The sequence below is a fragment of the Carcharodon carcharias genome, chromosome 2 (genome assembly GCF_017639515.1).
Source record: "Carcharodon carcharias isolate sCarCar2 chromosome 2, sCarCar2.pri, whole genome shotgun sequence".
Classification (NCBI taxonomy): Eukaryota; Metazoa; Chordata; class Chondrichthyes; order Lamniformes; family Lamnidae; genus Carcharodon; species Carcharodon carcharias.
Window position 1 is genome coordinate 63,764,176 of NC_054468.1, and position 21,949 is coordinate 63,786,124.

At 41.4% G+C, this 21,949-nt stretch overlaps 1 protein-coding gene across 8 annotated transcripts in view; it reads right to left on the minus strand.

Moving 5' to 3' along the window:
• schip1 (schwannomin interacting protein 1) overlaps positions 1-21,949 on the minus strand; it is an 871,502-nt gene that overhangs the window by 35,080 nt on the left and 814,473 nt on the right. For all 8 annotated transcript variants that reach the window (XM_041176152.1, XM_041176183.1, XM_041176168.1 and 5 more), the window contains 2 exons: positions 15,957-16,074; positions 13,919-14,116 (listed from right to left, as the gene is read on the minus strand). In XM_041176152.1, the coding sequence (XP_041032086.1) occupies positions 13,919-14,116; positions 15,957-16,074 (316 nt within the window). The remainder of the gene's footprint in view (positions 1-13,918; positions 14,117-15,956; positions 16,075-21,949) is intronic.

The window sequence follows — 21,949 nt, forward strand, 5'->3', positions numbered from 1 at the left end:
TTAAAATGGCCTGGGCAAACCCTGTGACTTGGGCAGTATCAGCTCCAAACAGTCCTGAGACTCAAGCAAATATCTAATTAGATGTTGACATTCACAGCCATCTGGGAAATTTACACATCCCTTTGTTTAAGGATGGAATGTCACTGAAAGGACTATAGCATTCCAGCCAACACATCTTCTTGGTTCACCATGGACAAAAGACACATCGAAACTCAATGTGTGTTATTCAAATTTGAAAGGGTCCCTATCAGCCTCCAATTGTATTATAATGGTCCTTTATCCAAATGGGTAAATTTCAAAGTGTCAAATAACAAAATACAGGGCATTTATCGAACTGATCACTCACATTATTTGGAGAAGGACTACAGACTTGTAACAGATCACATGGGTGAGTTAGCCATGTTTGCTGCTTGCTTTTAAAACAGCAAGAATCAGCTCTGTAGAGATAGAGTGACCAGCAGAAAGACATCAAGCCAGCTGTAGTCAACTAAGTAGCTAAGGTAATAAACAGCAATACCTTAAAAGTGAGAGAAGGACTCTCCTCAATCTGTTCCATCTTCAAGTTCACCTGAAAACCAACCTTCTGGAAATTCAGGCGGAGAGGCAATGGGATTATCACTGGACTAGTAATCCAGGGACCTAGGGTAATGCTCTGGGAACAGGGGTTCAAATCCCGTCGCAGCAGACCGCGGCAGATGGTGAAATTTGAATTCAAATTTTGGAATTTGAATTCAATAAAAATCTGGAAGTAAAAGTCTAATGATGATCATAAAGCCATTTTTGATTGTTGTAAAAACCCATCTGGTTCACTAATGTCCTTCTTTTACGGAAGGAAATCTGCCACCTACCTGGTCTGGCCTACATGTGACTCCAGACCCAGAGCAATGTGGTTGCCTCTTAAATGCCCTCTAAACAAGGACAATTAGGGATGGGCAATAAATGCAAGCCAGCGACGCCTACATCCCATGAATGAATAATCCTTATTCATTCAATTCAATTATGAATCATTCATTCCCATGAATGAATTAAAAAAATCAAGTACGCAGATTACTGAGAATTCTCTGCTTACAAGACCTTCACTTCAACAAAAAAAACTCACCTAAGAAAAATAACTCATCTAAGAAACTACAGACCTGCCACAAAAGAGAGACTACATTCCAATCATATTGAGCAGGATCATTCCAGATTTGCATTAAGTGCAGAAGTGGGCAGGTTAAAAAGGTATCAATGGCAGGTGGGCTCCGATTCGTCCACCACGCCATCATCACGCCATGGGCCACATTTAAAGTACAGCCGCGTGCACACCTCTCAGTGCTTCCAGCCCAGGACTGCTGCAAATAAGACATGGCGCTGAAAGGCAAGACGACTGTAGCCCCAGGTTTAGTGATGCATCCCTTGAATGTCTTTTGGAAACTGTGAGGCCTGCCGTGATGTCCTCTACCCCTGCTCTGGCTGCAAGAGGAGCAGCAACATTATCACTCTGGCTGGATAGGCGATGGCAGTGGTGATCAGTGCCAATGCTGCATAGAAGAGGTTAACCATCCAATGCAGATAGAGGATGAATGATCTCATCCGTGCCGTCGGGGTAAGGCAACCATCTCATCACTCTAAACTCACACACTCAAACCTATTACATATTGACGGCAACTCACTCACTACCAGTTCAAGGGATATCACCACTCAATGTCTCATACACACCTTCACATCTCCATCTGGCCTGATCTCCTCTGGAGTTTGCCTCCTCATTTCTCACCATTTTGAGGCCACTTGCACAGATTGACTTGTGCCCTCACACAAACCCTGGGATACCCCCTCCTCAGTATAGCCCTCATCCTGCAGCCTCTTCCCTTGCCTGAGCCAACTTTTCCCCCTTTCCCAAGCAAGCCCTAGCCTTGAAGCAGCACAAAGCCTCCCCCGCCTTATGGCTGGTCTGGTAGGTAGAGGCCTGCCTATGAGCCCCCCTAAAAGTGATGTGGTGCCCTATGTGAAGCCTGACGCTGATTACTGAGTGCTGACTGAAGCAAGATAGGGAAACAAATCTCGAAGTCCTGAGCAAAGTGCAGCCCGCAAGGTGCACATTGCTTATGTGCTGTTGCGAAACACGTCAGTGCGATAACGATCCAGCGTGAGGGGATGTTTCCGCTGGTCAGGCCTTGTAATGATATGCAAATGTATTAAAATGAGGTTCCTGACGTCCGATGGCAGGAAATGCGGTCCGCCATTGACAGGCTGAGTGGATGACCGCAAACTGGTTTCATACCATCTTGAACCCGATTTTTGGCCTTCTTGCCTTATTGTCCGTTCACACTGCCAAGCAGGCCTGGAAAATTCCGTCCATTGTTTTTTCCTTCATTTGTACCTTGTCTTTGTGAGTGATAGTGTGTGTGTGTGTGTGTGTGTGTGCATGCGTGCGTGCATGCGTGTTGAGGCTTTCTTTTAAAAGTCACAAAAAGGCTTGCTGTTGGGATTATGGAAATTGGGACAACCACTCTGATGGTCAGAAAATACACATGCCTCACATGCAAAATATATTGATCACGGAAAGCAGAAAACATAAATCCTGCCTGTGACACTCACAATTCACATACTTGTATCATTTACAAATGTGTAATTATTCAAACTGTCAGGAGTAACTAACATCCAACATGAGGTTTATCAGAGCCCTAGTTTTGGTTATTCTTTTTAAAAGAGTCCCATTTCACAAACCGTATGTGTGAAGTATATTAATTCTGACAGGTGTGCTTTTCTGGATATGCAAAACTCTGTAGCAACATTCCAAAATATAAATTATAAATGCTGCTTTTTAAATTAATAAAGAATTACATCTATAAAAAGATTTTAAATGGAGTGAAGGGAAGTTATCATAGTTGAACAAATCAAACTCAAATTTGACAGTTTGCAACATGTAGTGACCTGGACTTAGGTGAATTCTTTATGTTGAATTTAAAATAAGAGACTCAGTTACACTCTATGCATACTGTAGGATGAGTAATATATGCAATCTTTCTTGCACAGTATCTATGTTCTCTTAACTGACCTAAATGCTCTTGTTTGGGTAACTACTGCAGTGTACACAAAGGAAGCTACTAAAGCCCTTCATAATGGTTGAGGAATAGATGGTCACCTTGCCTTCCCCCAGTCAACACTTCTCAATGACTTCAGGAGAAACAAGATTATAAAATGTAAAGGACCAAAGCCCTTCCTGATCCCTGGGAGAGAAGCAAGGGGGAAGTTAAAATACAGTGGATGAATCTGCTGCTCTATTCCCACTGCATCTCCATTTTAATACTGCTGGTTTTAGCAGAGGATGAGCCTCCCCCTGGACTCCAGCAGAAGCCTCATCAATAGCTGAGAAATCGGGATCTCAAGGAGGCATTTTAACCCACCTGAGTGAGGTGCCCTCCCCAGTCGCTCTAGCAAGCAAAGGTGACAGGAAGCGAACCAAGCCCTTTAAGACAAAATTTTTAAAAAATATTTCAAAATGGGACCAAGAGGAGCAAGAATATGGTCTCTGCTGACCCCACCCATGCAACCTTCATAACACATCTCACTGCTGAATTGACATTGCTGCCAGCAACTTTTCATGGTGCTGGCAGGCAGCCTCCGGGCCACCTGTCTGCTGCTTTCTGCCTGAAATGGGAGAGTAGCTGACCAGAAATATTCAAATGAGGCTCAGATACTTAAAAATGATCTGGGCCTCTGATGAAGGACGTGTCGAGATGTGTTCTGCACCGGTGTGTTTTCTTGCTGACGCGGGCAGCATATTTGACATGGGGGGATGATTCTGGCTTGCAGGGCTTTTAATGATATGCAGGTGTTGTATTAAAATGAAGTTCCCGATGTCCAGTGGCGGGAAAGGCAGCCCATCATTGATGGGCGGAATGGACGATTGCAAACTGGTTTCACAATGGTGTGAAACTGATTTTTGGCTTTCCCACCATACTGCCCGCTCACACCTGCCATGATGCCCGGGACCAATGGCAAATTCTGCCCTCTATTTTTCACTAACATAAACCAAACTATGGCATTTCTTAGGTATTTAATCATTTTTGTCTTGGACTATAATGTGGCAGAATTTAATTGGGGTTAGGATTACAGATATCAAACTGTTTGAGGAAAGGGAGTAAAGATTTAGACATGGTACAATTGCAGGCCTATCATGAATTGTATGCCACTGCAAGAAATCAGACAATAATAAATCTGATATAAAACATTCAAATCATGCAATTTCATGAATATTTGCTGTTTGCTATTCAACAAATGCACCAGCAACATACTGCAAAGACCAAATTGATATGTTGTGTTGGTGCCGGTTGAGGGAAGAATGTTAGCCAAGAGATCACTGAGTTCACAAGAGATCAGAAGAGCTCACTGTTTTTCTTTCAATAATGTCATAGATTCTTAACATCCACTTGAACCATAGGAGCAGGCAGGCAGGATCTCAGTTTAATGCCACATCCAAAGAACTACACTCAGACAATATAATGCCCAGCTCAGATTATGAACTCCATCTTGATCCAGCACTCCAACCCACCACTTTCTCACTAAGGAGACAGTGTTACCATGAGAGCCAAATCAATCTATTTGTGTGTGAGTTCTCACTTAAACTTTCACAATTTTTTCCAACAATCTGCCTCTCTTTTTTCTTCACTTGATTTCCTGCCCAAAGTCTGTCAGTCTTCTTGTCAGCCTTCCTCTAACTGGTTAATCTATGTTGATGAGAATTAATAAGGTTCTTTTGCAGCTGATCAAAAATTCTAACATCCCAGATGTTGACCGGAAGTAGTTTCAGATATATTACTGAGAATATCAGATCAGTTGGGATCCAAAAGAGCTATTTAATAGTTTATACTTGGCAATCAAAGAAAAATTGACTGAGCATAGAATTCTATCACTGAACTTCTCAGCTGATTCAATTCTCCTTCTTCCTTTAAAAACCTCAAAACCCAATTTAACTTAGGCAATTAGCTTAAGGATGTTGTAATATGGCACTTGGAAAATCATAGTATGATGAGGCAGAGTCAACATTGTTTATGAAAGGGAAATAGTATTTAACATAAGCATTAGAGATTTTTGAGGGTGTAGCTGGGTAGATAAGGAGGACCCAGTGGATGCAGTGTATTTAATTTTCAGAATGCATTCTGTGAAATTACATAAGATTAGAGTTCAAGGGGTTGGGGACAATATTCTAGCACAGATTGAGGATTGGTTAACAGACAGAAAACAGTAGGAACAAATGAGTAATTTTAAGGATTACAGGGTGTAGCTCATGGAGTGTCACAAGATTTATTGCATGGGCTTCAACTATTTACAATCTATTTCCTAGGACGTGAGTGTCACTAGCATCCCATAGCCCATGAGTGTCGCTGGCACCCCCTAACCCGTGAGTGTCGCTGGCACCCCCTAACCCCTCCTGACCACCCCTCAAACCAGCCCTGGAACTGGATTGTGAACTTCTCAAATTTATCAGGTTTGTGTTTCATAAGATAAATTTCTACAAATAATATCTATATGTAGGCATCTGTACCTATACATAGACATCTGTATCTACACAGCCAGCTACAAAACCTGATCACTGAATACTTCAATCAGGATTTTTAACAGCAAGAAAGTCTTTCTACAGTTATATAAAGCTTTGGCAAAACCACATCTACTGTGTACAATTTTGGTTTCTATATCTAAGGATGGATATACTTGCCATTAGAGGAGGTGAAACAAAGGTTCAGTAGACTTATTCCTGGGATGCAAGGATTGTCCTACAAGGAGAGATTGACTAGAACAGGCCTATATTCTCTGGAATTTAGAAGAATGAGAAATGATCTCATTGATATGTATAAATTCTGAGAGGGCGTGACAGGGTAGATGCTGAGAAGCTCTTTTCTCTGGCTGGAGAGTCTAGAACAAGGGGTCATCCTTTCAGGATAATGGGTCAGCCATTTAGGACTGAGATGAGGAGAAATTTCTTCACTCAAAGGGTCGTGAATCATTGGAACTCTCTACCCCAGAGGACACTGGGTGCTCAGTTAATGAATATAATCAAGACAGAGAGCTATGAATTTTTTGGGCAAAAGAAAGCAATGATCTTATTGAATGGTGGAGCAAACCTGAGGAGCCATATGCCCTATTCCTACTTATATTTCTTGTGGCATAACATTGACTTTGATTATAGGCCTATATTTTTGTGTCATTTGACACCATTTCTGGGTCAGTTCTTTTTTTAAAAGCTTTGTTGTCTTTTATAAGTTTTCTAGGTTGACATGTCATATTTGCAATTAGTATACAGTAACTGAGGCCGAGTTAACACAGGAAACCCCTATTTCCTTTGTCTTATTGGGTCTAGAAGAAACGCCATTTACTTTAACTACTCACTTTTTATATACTTGTAGCTCTTACTGTCTGTTTTCATATTTCTTGCTAGTTTACTCTCATATTCTAATTTCTCCCTCTTTATTTTTTAAAGTCATTCCTCGCTGGTTTCTAAAACTTTCCCAAACTTCGAGCCTGCCATTAATCTTTACAGCATTTCTTTAAATTTGATACCATCCTTAACTTCTATGGTTAGCCACAGATGGTGCATCCTTCTCAGAGAGTCTTTCTATCACAATGGAATGTATCTTTGTTGAGAGTTATGAAATATCTATACATGAACATATGAACATATACACAAACATACGAATTAGGAGCAGGAACAGGTCACTCGGCCCCTTGAGCCGCTCTGCCATTCAAGAAGATCATGGCTGATCTGAAAGTAATCTCAACCCCACATTCCTACCTACCCCCGATAACCTTTCATCCCATCTCTTTAAATGTCTGCCACTGCTTCTCTACCATCTTAGCTTTTAACCCATTTTCTCAATCCACTTTATCCAACTTTGCCTTCATGTTCTTTATTTAAGTTTAAGAAGCAAGTTTCTCAACCTCAAACTGAATAAGAAATTCTATCAAGTTATGAACACTCTTCCCTAGAGGATCCTTTACTATGAGATCATTAATTAATCCTGTCTCATTACACATTACCAGTTCTAAAATATCCTGTTCCCTGGTTGGCTCCAGAATGTTTTGTTCAAAACAAAACTGTCTCAACTACACTCAACGAACTTGTCCTCAAAGCAACCTTTGCCAATTTGATTGTTCAATCTATATAAAGGTTAAAATCACCCATGATTATTGGAGTACCATTCTTACGAGCCCCCATTATTTCTTGATTTATGCTCAGTCCTTCAGTGTAGCTACTGTTAGGGGGCCTATAAATTATTCCGACCAGTGATTGCTTTCCCTTGTTACTTATCTCCACCCAAACTGATTTTACCTCATGAACTTCTGAGCCAAAATCATTTGCCACTACTGTACTAGCCTCATTCTTTATAAACAGAGCTACCCTACCTCCTTTTTGTTTTTTCCTATCCTTTCAAAATGTGAAACACCCTTGAATATTCAGTTCCCAGCCTTGGTCATCTTGCAACCATGTCTCTGTAATGGTTACCTTATCATGCTCATGATTTCTATTTGTGTCATCAATTCATCCATCTTGTTACAAATGCAAAACTATAAAAGCAAAATACAGCAGGTGCTGGAAATCTGAAATAAAAACAGCAAGTGCTGGAAAAACTCAGCAGGTCTGGAAACATCTGTGGATGGAGAAACAGTTAACATTTCAAGTCAAATATGACAAAATATTGGCCTAGAACTTCCAACCCCCGGGAGGTCGGAAACCGGGGGTAACCCAGAAGATGCACTGGGGACACCCTGCAAGTTCCCATCCAAGGACTACACAGGAATTGCCCAGGAAGTTTAGAATTCCAATGGGCAATTACCCTGCATGTGGAACTCTCCAAATCTCCAATTTAAATCAGAGACTTTAGCAGATAATTACCCTGGAAAAGTTAGAAGGATTAAAACCACTTCCAAGTACTGGGTAACTATAGTACTGACCCTCCCTGACCACCCCCCCACAAACTACCCCCAGGAATTGGAATGTGACTTCCCAAAATCATCAGGTTAGTGTTTCTTAAGATACATTTCCAGAAAGAATATCTAAATATGGACATTTGTACCTACACAGCAAGCTACAAAAGCTGCTGATCACTGAATACTTAAATCAGGATTTTTTTCTTTTGAAGTCATGCCAAATTTTTCATGCTTTTAAGTTCCTCTGAGGTTGAATAATCTGAGCAAGCCAATTTAATGAAGTATCATGTCTGTCTGCTTCAGTGACACCTTAGATAGGCTGAAAGGTCAGCATCAGCATTTTGTCATCATGGTTAATTTAGCAAAAGTACATTGCATTTTCAATAGCAGCAGCTTAGTCCATTTCTAGAAAAATGGAAAACGCTCCTGTTATTATGAACAACTAGCCAGCTTGTTTACTGGTATGACATGTGAATTACTGTACTTCTTGAGAAGGAAGATTCTTGATTAGCAAGAGGGTGAAGGGTTTCGGGAGGTAGATGGGAATGTCGAGTTGAAGTTACAATCAGATCAGCCAGGCAAAGCAGGCTTGAGGGGCCGAGTGGCCTACTCTTGTTCCTAATTCGGATATTCTGGCATATCAAGCATTATTTTGGGATTATTAGGAAATAGTATGGGAAAATCTCTGTTATTCAGCATGCTCTGGGAATGGGAGGTGCCAGTTAATCAAATATTCTGGCTAGCTAAGATGCAATGTGAGTTCCACATTTTTATCAGTCAGAAAGCTCCAGGTTGATCATATGGGTTTTGAACTCGAAAGGTGCAGGAGTGCGTGAATTGAGTGAACGGCACCGAGGGAAGATGGTGCTGCAGAGCAATGGAAGTCTGAGACCAGAGCGAGGACAGGCTGCTGATAGCAACTAACAGTGAGTTTGACGTCTCCAGTCAAAAAAAATGACCCAAAGACCTGGCCCCAGAATTCTGGTTGGTAAGTGCTGGATAACAGAAACTTTACTGCAGATTGAAATTAAATCAGATATACTACATAATAGAATATAAATGCAACATTTGTGTAAAGCTGTATAAACAGCATCTTTTATTCTGAGAAATTGAATATATATCTCTAATAGTGAAGTGCTTAGTATTTAACCATTGAAAACATTGGAACAATCTGTAACTCATTCTGTAAATCAGTTAGGCATAATCATCAAAGATAAGTAATATTCACAAAAAGTGTTGTAAAGTGTTGATTGATAAGATTATTCAGTTGCCAGTCAGAAGAAACTGCAGGCAACTGCACAGGTCACGATAAATATATTTTTCAAATTTTGGATTTCTATCAAATTGTTTTTGGTTTTGAGTACTACCTTTTAGTGAATTAAGATAATAATACATTCCAATTTTTAACTTCCCCATAGCCAAATTATTTGAACAATTCCAGTATCCAATGAAAGAAAGTCACATCAATTTGACTGAAGTTAAATTTATAACCTCACTTAACAAGCTAAATAAATATAAATAGGAAGACATGAAGCAGGAACAGTTTTCAACTTTACTTAGTACCAAGAATTTGAAGAAACAAAGTTCCTTCATAATTTTTTGAGCCACCAAGATATTATTCAACACTAATGCTAAATCTAACTCTCACTGCTGAGCGGCAGTGGATCAGCAGCTCATTGTAAACACCATGCAGTTTTTCTTTCAACTGAAAGTCAGTTAGAGTTAATGGCCCTAAAGGGAAAGAATGCTACTTTATCTATACAATACTGCACTAGGTGAGGTTTTAACTTTGTAGACATTTATTTTTTTTTATTATTCATTCACAGGTTATGGGCTTCACTGGCTGGACCAGCATTTATTGCCCATTCCTACTTGCCCTTCAGAAGTGGTGAGCTGCCTTCTTGAACCTCTGCAGTCTATGTGGTGCAGGTGCTGTTAGGGAGTTCCAGGATTTTGACCCAGCAAATGTGAAGGAATGGCGATATATTTCCAAGTCAGGATGGAGAGTGACTTGGAGGGGAACTTCCAGGTGGTGGAGTTCCCAAATAACTACTGCCCTTCTAGATAGTAGTGGTTGTGGGTTTGGAAGGTGCTGTTGAAAGAGCCTTGGTGAATTCCTGCAGTGCATCTTGTAGATGGTACACACTGCTGCTACTGTGAGTCGGTGGTGGAGGGAGTGAATGTTCGTGGATGTGGTGCCAATCAAGTGGGCTGCTTTGTCCTGGACAGTGTCAAGCTTCTTGAGTGTTGCGTGAGCTGCACTCATCCAGGCAAGTGGGGAGTACTCCATCACATTCCTGACTTGTGCCTTGTAATTGGTGGACAAGCTTTGGGGAGTCAGGAGGTGAGTTACTCATCACAGGATTCCTAGCCTCTGGACCTGCTCTTGTAGCCACAGTATTTATATGGCTAGTCCAGTTGAGTTGCTGGTCAATGGTAACCCATTGGTAGTTGACAGTTGATAGTGGGGGATTCAGTGATGGTAATGCCATTGAACATTAAGGGGCAATGGTCAGATTCTCTCTTGTTGGACATGATCATTGCCTGGTACTTGTACGGCACGAGTGTTACTTGCCACTTGTCAGTCCAAGCCTGGATATAGTCCAGGTCTTGCTGCATTTAGACATGGACTACTTCAGCATTTGAGGAATCGCAAATGGTGCTGAATATTGTGCAATCATCAGCTAACATCCCCACTTCTGACCTCGTGATGGAAGGAAGGTCATTTATGAAGTGGCTGAAGAAGGTTGGGCCGAGGGCACTACCCTGAGGAACTCCTGCAGTGATGTCTTAGAGCTGAGATGACTGATCTCCAATAACCACAATCATCTTCCTTTGTGATCGGTATGACTCCAACCAGCGGACAGTTTTCCCCGATTCCCACTGACTCCAGTTTTGCTAGGGCTCCTTGATGCCACACTCAGTCAAATGTTGCCTTGATATCAAGGGCAGTCACTCTCACCTCACCTCCAGAGTTCAGCTATTTTGTCCATGCTTGAACCAAGGCTGTAATGAGGCCAGAAGCTGAGTGGCCCTGGCGGAGCCCATACTGGGCGTAGGTGAGGAGGTTATTGCTAAGCAAGTGCCACTTGATAGCACTGTTGATGACCCCTTCCATTACTTTACTGATGATCGAGAGTAGACTGGTGGGACGGTAACTGGCTGGGTTGGATTTGTCCTGGTTTTTGTGTACAGAACATACTTGGGCAATTTTCTGTATAGCCGAGTAGATTCCAGTGTTGTAGCTGAACTGGAACAGCTTGGCTAGGGGCACGGCAAGTTCTGGAGCACAAGTCTCCAGTACTATTGCCGAATGTTGTCAGGGCTCATAGTCTTTGTAGTAGCCAGTGCCTTTAGACATTTCTTGATATCACGTGGGAAGAATCAGATTGGCTGAAGACTGGCATCTGTGATGCTGGGGATCTCCGGAAGGGGCCCGAGATGGATCATACACTCTGCGCTTCTGGCTGAAGATTGTAGCAAATGCTTGAGCTAGTACTCAAAAGAATTAAAAAATCAAGCTACAGCCAGAACTTTCCTCCAAGCTTAACCTGATGCAAATATTTTAAGTTACGTTGGTTATCTGCAATGCTTAATGAAGGAGCCAAGCTCCGTTTAAACAAACAGACTATCTGATTTGTTCACTTATGTAAACAAGCACTAGTTCTTTCCACCAGTTATTTTTGAATATGATGAAATGTTATACAAAGCCAAGTTCTAACAAATATTTTGGGGAATATTGGAAGCCTGAAGGTACATCATTCAGAATAGCACATCGCTGGCAAGAAATGAAAGAAATATTGGGTAGAATTTAATAGCCTCCTCATGGCAAGTTTGGTTGCAGGGGCATTTAATAAGGTGGGAGTGTGGTGACACTGCTGCCTTCCCACCTCCACTCTGATTAAGTTTGTGGTGGGAAGGCCTTCCTACTCTGTCACCAATTGATGCCCACTTAAGGGCCTCAAAATGCCACTGCCGGTATTAACCTAGCAGCAGGCAGGGGGGTTCACCGTGTGGGGAGCACAACAAACAAACCCATGCAAGGTTGCTTGTGGGCTCCCAGGAGGGGTCCCTCATTCAAAGGCACTCAATGCCTGATCAAGGGACCAGGCATCTGCAAGCAGGCCTGCTTAGTGCCACTCCCCATCTTGCTACCACACACCCCTCCCCATGACACCCATCCCACCATCACTCACCAGTGGCCTGGTGTCCAGCATCGATCCTAGGCCTGTAAAATCTACAGGTGGCTGTAGTATCTACAGCAGTCACCTGCTCCCCAATGGTGCTGCCATTCAGTAGAGATGCTGACCTCTAATTGGCCAGCAGTTCTCAGCAGGTGGGGCTTCCATGTCCAAATCCCGTTGTTACCCAGTTAAATGCCTGAGTGGCACTTAATTTGGCAGGCCTTCCCTAAAAGAGGCGACATGGGACTCCCACCAGTCAAGACTCCCATTGCCTCCATTAAATCCAGCCCGTTATGTGTATAAGGTTTTGTACAAGAGCTTACCATTTAGATTCTGGTGTTTTCCATTCATGGAGCTAGATCAAAGGATATCTATTTAAATCAGGGTGACCAACTCCTGGTGAAAAACTTAAGGGACACTTTGGCATGGGGGTGAACCCATAAGAGAAGGGGGGGTGGTGGTAACAAAGCAGCTCGCTTGAATCAGCACACCTTCCCCCAGCTTAACCATTTATTCCTTCCACCATTGGGCACAGTGGCAGCAGTGTGCTCCATCAACAACACATCAAGGCTCCTTCGGCAGCACCTTCCAAACATCCGACCTCTATTGCCTAGAAGGGCAAGGGCAACAGATGCAAAGGAACACCAGCACTTGCAAGTTTCCTCCAAGTCACTCACTATCCTAACTTGGAATGATGTTGCCTTTTCTTCACTGTCACGGAGTCAAAATTCTGGAAACCCCTCCCTTACAGTATTGTGGAGATACCTACACCACATAGATTGCAGTGGTTCAAGATCGTTCACCACCACCTTCTCAAGGGCAATTAGGGATGGGCAATAAATGTTGTTTTTGCCAGCATCCCATGAAGGGTTAATAAAAATATCTAAAAATGTATTGTTACCATGCTTATTCAGCTTTTGTCACTTAAATTTGTATGTTAATTTAATTTATAACAGGATCCAATATTGTAATCATTTACTGTTTAATTTAAACTGGGAGAGATTTAGTCTGGAGACAAAGAGTAATTTCCAGTAGCTTAAGTAAATAAGAGATAATTTCTGTAAGTCATCCTGGACATGTTACTGAAAGCCTACCTAGATGAAAATGAATGCAGTTAGTGAGCTGGGGCTCAGATCTGGGAGTCAAAGTATATAGAGCAAGGACAGGAGAAAATACCCCAAAATGTAACACTGAATCTAATACTCTTTTCCTCCTAAAGCAGTGTTTCATCTGGAGTTACTAAGAACAACACCAGGGAAGAGTCTCTAGTATATTAAAGAAGTGAATTGTAAATTAGATATTCACACATATTCAGTGTCAAATTGACTTTGCTTTCTGCCTTTGACTTTATATGTAAACATTTGATTATAATCTTAGAAACCAACTGAAATAAATGTTAATACATAAAGAAAGAAATATATAAATTAAAAACATTGGTCACAATATCAGACACGATCTAATTTCTGTAATTTCCTTGCATCAATGTGCACCTGATTTATGTCCAAACATATTACTGTGATTAATACATGGTGTAATGTCAGTGAACTGTTAGATTACCACATTGAGGTAGCAAAGAGAAAGCAGCAATTCAGTTATTTATTTCAAACAGTCATAATATCAGCGTATTTAAAATTGTTTGATAGAGACAGAAAAGCTTCAAACTAATATTAATTATATGATTGATAAAGGTGCAGTTATTACTGGGGAAGGAAATATTCTTAGTATTGCAAACAGCTTTCATCTGTGCATAAAACAAGATCAGTTACTGTTAAAATCAAAAATTTTCTGGATTATCGTATTTGTACTGTACGTGGGAAAATACTCACCAGATCAGCCACTGGGGATTTCTTTCTGTTCTGTTTTTCTACTTCAACTTGCATTTTAGCCATTGGTTTTGCCATAGCAAGAGCCATCTTGGCTTCAGCTTGCAATTTCTTCTGCCTTGTAAGAAAATCCATATCATCAAGTGACTCAGACTCTTCCTCAGTGGTGTCTCTGTCAGAGTATGATGAGCTCTGTTTGCTCTAGGGAGAGAGATCAACTATTGTGATGCATTTCTAAATGGAGAGCAATTGCAACAATCAAAGGTATCCCAGAGAACAGAATCTGCCACAAGTATCATAAAATATGGGTTCCGTTAATCATTCAAAAATATATTTTGTGAAAATTATTAAACATATAGTCCTTATCCCTCTTGCTTTTCATCTGCATACTTTAAACCTACTTTTGCTTGAAAATTCCAGACAATGAGCCTCTCAAATGCTTCTCACCAATTGAACTCTCTAGCTTTTTGCAGTTTCTGTTGCTTTCAATATGAGCATGTGAATTCATCGACACCAATCTATTCAATATTTGATGCAATTAAAATTGGATTAATTATTAATGTTAAATGGGCAATTTGCTCTTGCAACAAGCAAATTATTTTTACATGAATCCAGGGTTTACAAAACTTGTTACGGCTTTAAAGTAGGGACACAAAGAGAACTGAGAAAAGTAATCCATTAGAAATGATAGTGAATTATTTTGACATTTCATAGTGCACATTTCTTTAAACCTTTCACATAGAAAACATTCAAACAGGTGAGAGAAACAGACACATGCCTTTGAGAGAGAGTTTGAAATTAACAGAAGACATGATTACAGAAAGTAGAATAAGAAAGCTTTAAAAGGCAGATAGAGGGTTAATAAGGTGGGGGATATTAGAGAAGGACTTCTAGAGACTGTGGAAGGCTCTGTAACTTTTGTTGAAGCGAAGGGAGAGGTGGATGTATAACAAACCAAAGTCAGAGGATTGAAGGCTAAGAAAGTCTGAAAGAGATTGCAGAGATAGAATAGGGTGAAGATGTGGCAGAATCTGAACATTCGGCTCAGGGAACCAATATATGTCAGCAAGGACGGTTAATAGTGGAGCAGGGCAAGTCTGGGTTTCAGTTTTAGATGGGTTGGGAGCGTGTGAAGAGTGGAGGTTGAGATGTCATAGAGAAGAGCTATTGGGCACTGCTTATCGCTCAATTGTCAAGCAGAACAGGTGATGAAAGAGTTTTGTCAGCAACAGGGACATGGTAGATATGGGGGGAGGTAATGTTGGGGAATGGAAGTACAAGAAATTGGTGAACAGTAGGATACAAAATTAAAAGCTTAGCTCTGGGTCAAACAGTGTATCAAGGTGATACTCAGCCGAGTTGAGCCTAAAGGGGGGTGATGGGGGGAGGAAGGATGGAGGAGTCAGGAATGGTGGCTGCAGAGCAAAGTTACAGAGAGCAACCAAAACCGATGGTTTCAGCATTCCCAAGGTTTAATCGAAGGAATAGCAGGCCACGTGAGCACAAGCATGGAATAGAGGAAAGATACAGTTGCATGTTTTCAGCATTCATCTAGAAACCAACTTGTGGAGCTGGACCACAAAGGAGAGGCAATAGGGGAGAATGAAGTGATCAAATATTGTGATCACCATGGTTAAGAAGAACAAGCGATTACATAATCCTCTATCTCACTGGACACTTTTAGTGATTTCAACAAGTTCAGGCTCAGTCTAGTGTGAAAGACACAAGGTCGATTGTAAGGACACAAAGAATACGTTGTGGGAGAGGTGTCCCAGAGCTGGGAAGTGATGATGATTCCAAGGATCCTGCAAAGGATGGAGAAGTTAAAAATGGAGTGGTTGACAGTCATGAGGAGGCTTTTTGAGGAGGAGGAGGTCATTTTTGAAAAGAAAAAAGATGCTTCTGAGCCAAGGAAATTATTAACATTTCAGTAAGAATGAAGGTCAGGAAATAACAGAGGCCATTTCCACAATTATGAAAACTGCAGCAGTAATATTAGGTTCTAGTAGAATTGATTAATGCAGTAAATAGTTACACTTACCATTGGAGACAAAGGGGTGTCCAGGCTAGTTTCAGTCTTGCTATCATCTGCATCACTGTCCTTGTCACTTCCACTGTCATTAACAAAACAGATCTGCAGATTCATTCCACTTTGAAGACTGTAACACAAGAGTGTTGTGCATTTTAGAAAATAATTAACAACCAAGAGGCAAGATTCTTCTATCTGCTACTTGAATAGCCTCAGAGTTCAAAGATTTTCCATGTTTGCGATTTCTGCTGAACTAGTAAATGTGTTTCAAAAGAACACATTTATCACTTCACCAGCAATAATAATTGGAAGAACTATTTCCACCAACTTCATAGTTGTTAACACACAGCAACTAGAAGTCTTCTCCTTAAGTAGCAAAGAAAAATGGTGCAGAGACACTAGGGTTGAAATTCAACTTCATCAGGGTCAGGGATACAAAACAATGCACAGTAGTGAATCAGTTGTCCATTATATGGAAACCTTGCCAATTTGCCAAAAATGCCCATTGAAAACTGGGCAGGAAGTAAAATTGATGGTTCAATGCTGCATATTTTAGACCCTAAAAAGTTGAACTTCACATGTTGTTTCCTTAGATTTGACTCATACTTAATGAAAATGGAGATAGTCCTCATAAGAAGAAAATGTCACCTATTTAGTCTATTTATTGTTATGATCTCTGTAGAGATGGCTAACTTTTTAAAAAAAAATTGAACTTCCAGATAATAGCTGAATAGATAATATGACAAGATTTCATGTTTTGAGACTTTTACTGTAACACAAAACTAAAAGCACTATTGATTAAAGATTATTTTTGTAAGCAATTTATAATTTAAACCGCAGAACAGAAATGTCCATTATTACTTTTAGCACAACTGAAAAAAAAACACACTTCACAGATATACCTCCTTTAAGTAGACATTCAATTCCCCTGAAACCATTCAAAAGTGACTCTTAGTTCCCGAAAGTTTACTTCTGTTCTTTTCCTTTCTCAGCCTAGTAACTTGCAATCTCAGAACTATCTTTTACAGTGAGGTTTTCCCCGTGGGAGATAACTTCTCAAGTGCAAGTTAGGTGAATCTTTCAACCTCATTTTAACTCATCATGAATTTGATCTTTCCAATCTGAGCGTGATTTCCACCCTCATTCCTGTGAGGTTAGATAGAGACCTTTGGCCTCAAGCTGCTCTCTCTCCTCCAGACACTGGCAGACTAACCTATCTATGATATTCAGTGATATTTTAGGAAAGCCTGTAACTCAATATCACAAGGCTTCCTTTGTATCCATCACATCTCAATGTCCATCACCATGGCAATGTGAATCACATGGGCCTTGTATCCAGGTAGAAGTGCCAATTAGCTATGTTCAAGATCCCAACTCTCTTTTATCTTGGAAGTCTATGGATAGCTTAAAGCACATCTGTATACAACCTGACATCCTCAACACTTTTCTGGGACTTTGGAGCCTCAGAGTCTATCCATTGTTAACACACAGGCTGCAGCCATACTCTCCGAGTGTAAACACATTCATCTTCTTCCCAGTTAAACAATCCTGGGCCCCTTTACGCTCTAACAATTAAACCACCCAAGCTTGCTATTAGGCAGACTTTGGAACAGCTCACATGACCCCTTCATTTTATCCTAAATTAGAGACACGGTCCCAAAGCAAAACAATTTGATAAACATCATAACTGTAATGCATACTTACAATGTGTTTAACTAACAAAATGGCAGGTTCACACTGATCCACTAACAGTTGATCACTGATCAATGACACGTCATTAGATGACAATAATGCAGCAAAAAGGCAAATGGAGCTATTATTATATCTATCCATAAAAATGTTGGTCCCTCTTTCAAATAATACTTTCACCAGGGTTCAGAAGCCTACCAGAAAATCAATAACCAGTGCAGAATACAAACCTGCCTTATGGCTGGTTATGTCAAGAATGTATTTGCTGCCCAACACAGGGAGATCACAGACACTGGGAAATATTTCAATTATCTAGTTAGGATAAATTTCAATTTAATATCTTCTTATGTATCACTTCCATGTTTAAATGTCCTGGCAAGGTGAGTTGGGGGTTTCAGAATGAATTTTTTTGTTTAATTTTAAATCATTGAAAGAGAAAGATATTATTTAAATACTTCCAACAAAGGAAAACTTCACTATTAAAGAAATTCAGAACTGAATTGAGATGTGGAAGACAATTTACCCCTGGCAGGTACCATTTTATGAACTTTTGCTGTATTTTAAAAAAGGGAGGCAGGCAGAGTAATAATTCAGGAGTCAAGACAAGATACAGTGGTTAATCTATAACTTCTTAAGGGTTTGAGATGAAAAAGTTTACTTCTTAGTTTTAGCAGTTAGAACCATTATATCTGTCAGCTGACAGTGACACACATCTGAAGTTGAAAATAAAAAAGGAGACTATCACAGAGACAATTATAGCTGAGAGGAGACATCTTTCTATTTTGCCTATGAACAATACAGGAAGTTAACTTGTATAGATAAAAATCAATGTCAAATGTTGAATTTTTGAAGGAAGCGTATGATATTTTATATGTAAATCTTGGAAAAATCACCCTGTAGATGCAACAGTGATGTGTTTGTATTATTGGCATTTAAGTAGAAGAATGAAAATTGTGGCAATTATTGCAGGCTTGAGCATATTTTCATTGCAGGTAACATTCCATCAAGGTAGTGATCAAGGAGAGTGCACACTTCATTTGATGGATATCAGAACAGGGTCACAACTGAGTTTCTCAACCCACTGCATTTGCTTATGTACTGAAATTGCTAATGTATCAGATAATCATACCAGCTTACCATGATTTGACTATATTATTAAATAACAGTACCAAATTTATTGAAATTTTTCAAACCATTTCGGCTTTTTTTATTTAATGGTTTGCGAACAATAAACATTTTGGTTTTGTGATAGAGATGTTGGGCAGAACTCCTGGTGCCTGTTAGAGGCAGGAATGAAGACAGACAGGTGTAAAAGTTTGTGCCACTGGGCTTGCATGTTAGCTTCCTGGCTCCATCCCACCCAGGGCCATTTTCCCAAAGGTGGAAGGTCTACCAGCCCACAAGCAGCTGGTAGTCAATTGAACCTGTTAATGACCACTTAAGGCTAATTGTCAAAGGCCGACTGTGATTTTCCATTTGGCTTGCAGTTCGCTGCAGGCGGTGGGGGACAGTACAGTGGCCCGGGGGACCGTCCTGCTTGCCTGGGCTCAGCAGCAGCCACAGGCAACTGCCAGGGGTAAATTGTGGAGGCACTCCGCCCACCTCCCTCTGCAGGTGTGGCCTGGCTGCAAGGTCCTTTTATTTTAGATTTTAAAAAGTTGGAGGGAGGGCACCTCCATTTTGGGGTACCCTTGCCAACTCTTAACTATAAGGGCATCCAAATTCTGCTTCTATTGTCCCTCCAGCTTTGAGAGTTCACCTGCCATCCTTAATTGGATCATGAACCTGTCCTCTGAACATTAATTGGCTAATTTGGGGAAAATCACACAGTGACTGTTTCCCGCAGTGCAGGCCTGTGACCCTCACTTGAGCCTGATGGCAGGGTCCTAGAGCTCCTGGGGTATATCATCTTGTTGATTTTCAATCTGCCAGTCAGGATTTTTAAAATTCATTCAAGGATGTGAGTGTCATTGGCTAGGCCAGTGGTTGTGGTGATGAGCTGCCTTCTTGAACCGCTGCAGTCCATGTGGTGTAGATACACTCACTGTGCTGTTAGGAAGGGACTTCCAGGATTTTGGCCCAGCAACAGTGACTGAACAAGCAATATATTTTTCAATTCAGGGTGGTGAGGGGCTTGGAGGGGAACCTCCAGGTGGTGGTGTTCCCATCTGTCTGCTGCCCTTGTCCTTTTAGATGGTAGCAGTTGTGGGGTAGGTGCTGCCTAACGAGGCTTGGTGATTTCCTGCAGTGCATCTTGTAGATGGTGCACACTGCTGCCACTGTGTGTCAATGGTGGAGGAGTGAATGGTTGTGGATGGGGTGACAATTATGTGGGCTGCTTTGTCCTGGATGGTGTCAAGCTTCTTGAATTTTGTTGGAACTGCACTCATCCAGGCAAGTGGAGAGTATTCCATCACACCCCTGACTCAGGTCTTGAGAATGGTGGACAGGCTTTAGGGAGTCAGGAGGTGAGTTACTTGCCGCAGGGTTCCTAGCCTCTGACCTGCTCTTGTAGCCACAATATTTATATGGCTAGTCCAGTTCAGTTTCTGGTCAATAGTAACCCCAGGATGTTGATAGTGGGGATTCAGCGATGGTAATGCCATTGAATGTCATAGGGTGATGGCACTTGTGTGGCATGAATGCTACTTGCCATTCATCAGCCCAAGCCTAGATATTGTCCAGGTCTAGCTGTATTTGGATATTGATTGCTTCAGTATCTGAGGAGTCGTGAATGGTGCTGAACATTGTGCAATCATCAGCGAACAACCCCTTTTTGACCTTGCGATGGAAGGTCATTGATGAAACAACTGAAGATGGTTGGGCCTGTGGAACTCCTGCAGCGATGTCCTGGGCTTAAGGTGATTGTCTTCCAAAAACCACAACCATCTTCCTTTGTGCTATGTATGACTCCAACCAGTGGAGATTGGGCCGACTAGGCCTGTATTCACTAGAGTTTAGAAGAACAAGAAGAGATCTCATTGCAACATGCAAAATTCTGACAGGAATGGACAGATTGGATGCAGGGATGATATTTCCTCTGGCTGGGGGGGTCTAGAACAAGGGATCACAGTCTCAAGATACGGGGTAGACCATTTAGGACTGAAATGAGGAGAATCCTCTTCACTCAGAAGGCGGTGAACCTGTGGAATTCTCTACCACAGAGGGCTGTGGAGGCCAAATCGCTGAATATATTTAAGAAGGAAATAGAGAGATTTCTGGACTCTAAATCTATATACATAAACAGTCTTAGTTGTTTACTTTCTGCAAACAATACTTAGTGACCTGTCTATTCTTGAACCCTTTGAGGGATAGTTTCATTAGCAGCTTATCTTCCGGAACATCTCTTTTAGACTATAGTTAATTGGTGTCTCTGCCCATTGTAAATACTAAAGCTATACTTTAATCACTCATGGCCAATGTCCTCCCAGTCATTTATTTTCTGAAAATACCTTTGGCTATATGGCCAGTTGGAGCCATAACGATCAGTTTGATTATTAATCCTGAACTCTCCAAGATGTCAATGTAAAACTGGTACTGCAGATTTCCCAGTTATTATGATTTTAAATTAAATGAAAATTAGGCCATTGTTATGAAAGGTGGCAGATCTGCAAATGTCAGTTATTCACCTGGGCAGCAAGTTGACAATCTATCTCAGAGAGCTATGGGCCCCAGGATTTCCAGGGTGGTGGGTGGGATGGGTGTGGTGCTCACCTGTTGGATCTGGTGTTCCTCCTTTCCCTTCAGCTGCAGGATGTCCCAATCCTGGGAAACCTTGCCTGCAGTCATTAAATATAAAAAAAAATTGTGGCTAGGAAAGCCGGAAGTGAGGTGTTTCCTGCAGGTTCTGCTGTAGGTGGGATGGGGACAGAGAGAGTTGATGCATGACTAGAGAGATAACTTGGGAGCGGGGGGCAGTTTGGGAGGTGGGTTGGGGGGGCGGTGGGTGGGAATGGCTGTGCAGAGATTATGGGGTTCTGATTGCCATGGGGAGCTATAGACAGAGGGGTCCTGACTGCAAGCCTCTGATCATTGGAGTTGGTCAGCAGGTTAGTTTGGGCTGGATGGAGGAGTGGTGTACTTGGCCCCCCAGCAGTGCTGTCAAGGCGCTCACCTGTTGGATCTGGTGTTCCTCCTTTCCCTTCAGCTGCAGGATGTCCCAATCCTGGGAAACCTTGCCTGCAGTCATTAAATATAAAAAAAAAAGCACCTAGGAATTGGGCCACATGGCTTCGTCAAAATATTTAAATTAGGAATCCACTTCCAGATAGCAGATTAATTGCCCGCAATCCCAATGTGCTGCCATTAAAGCTGGA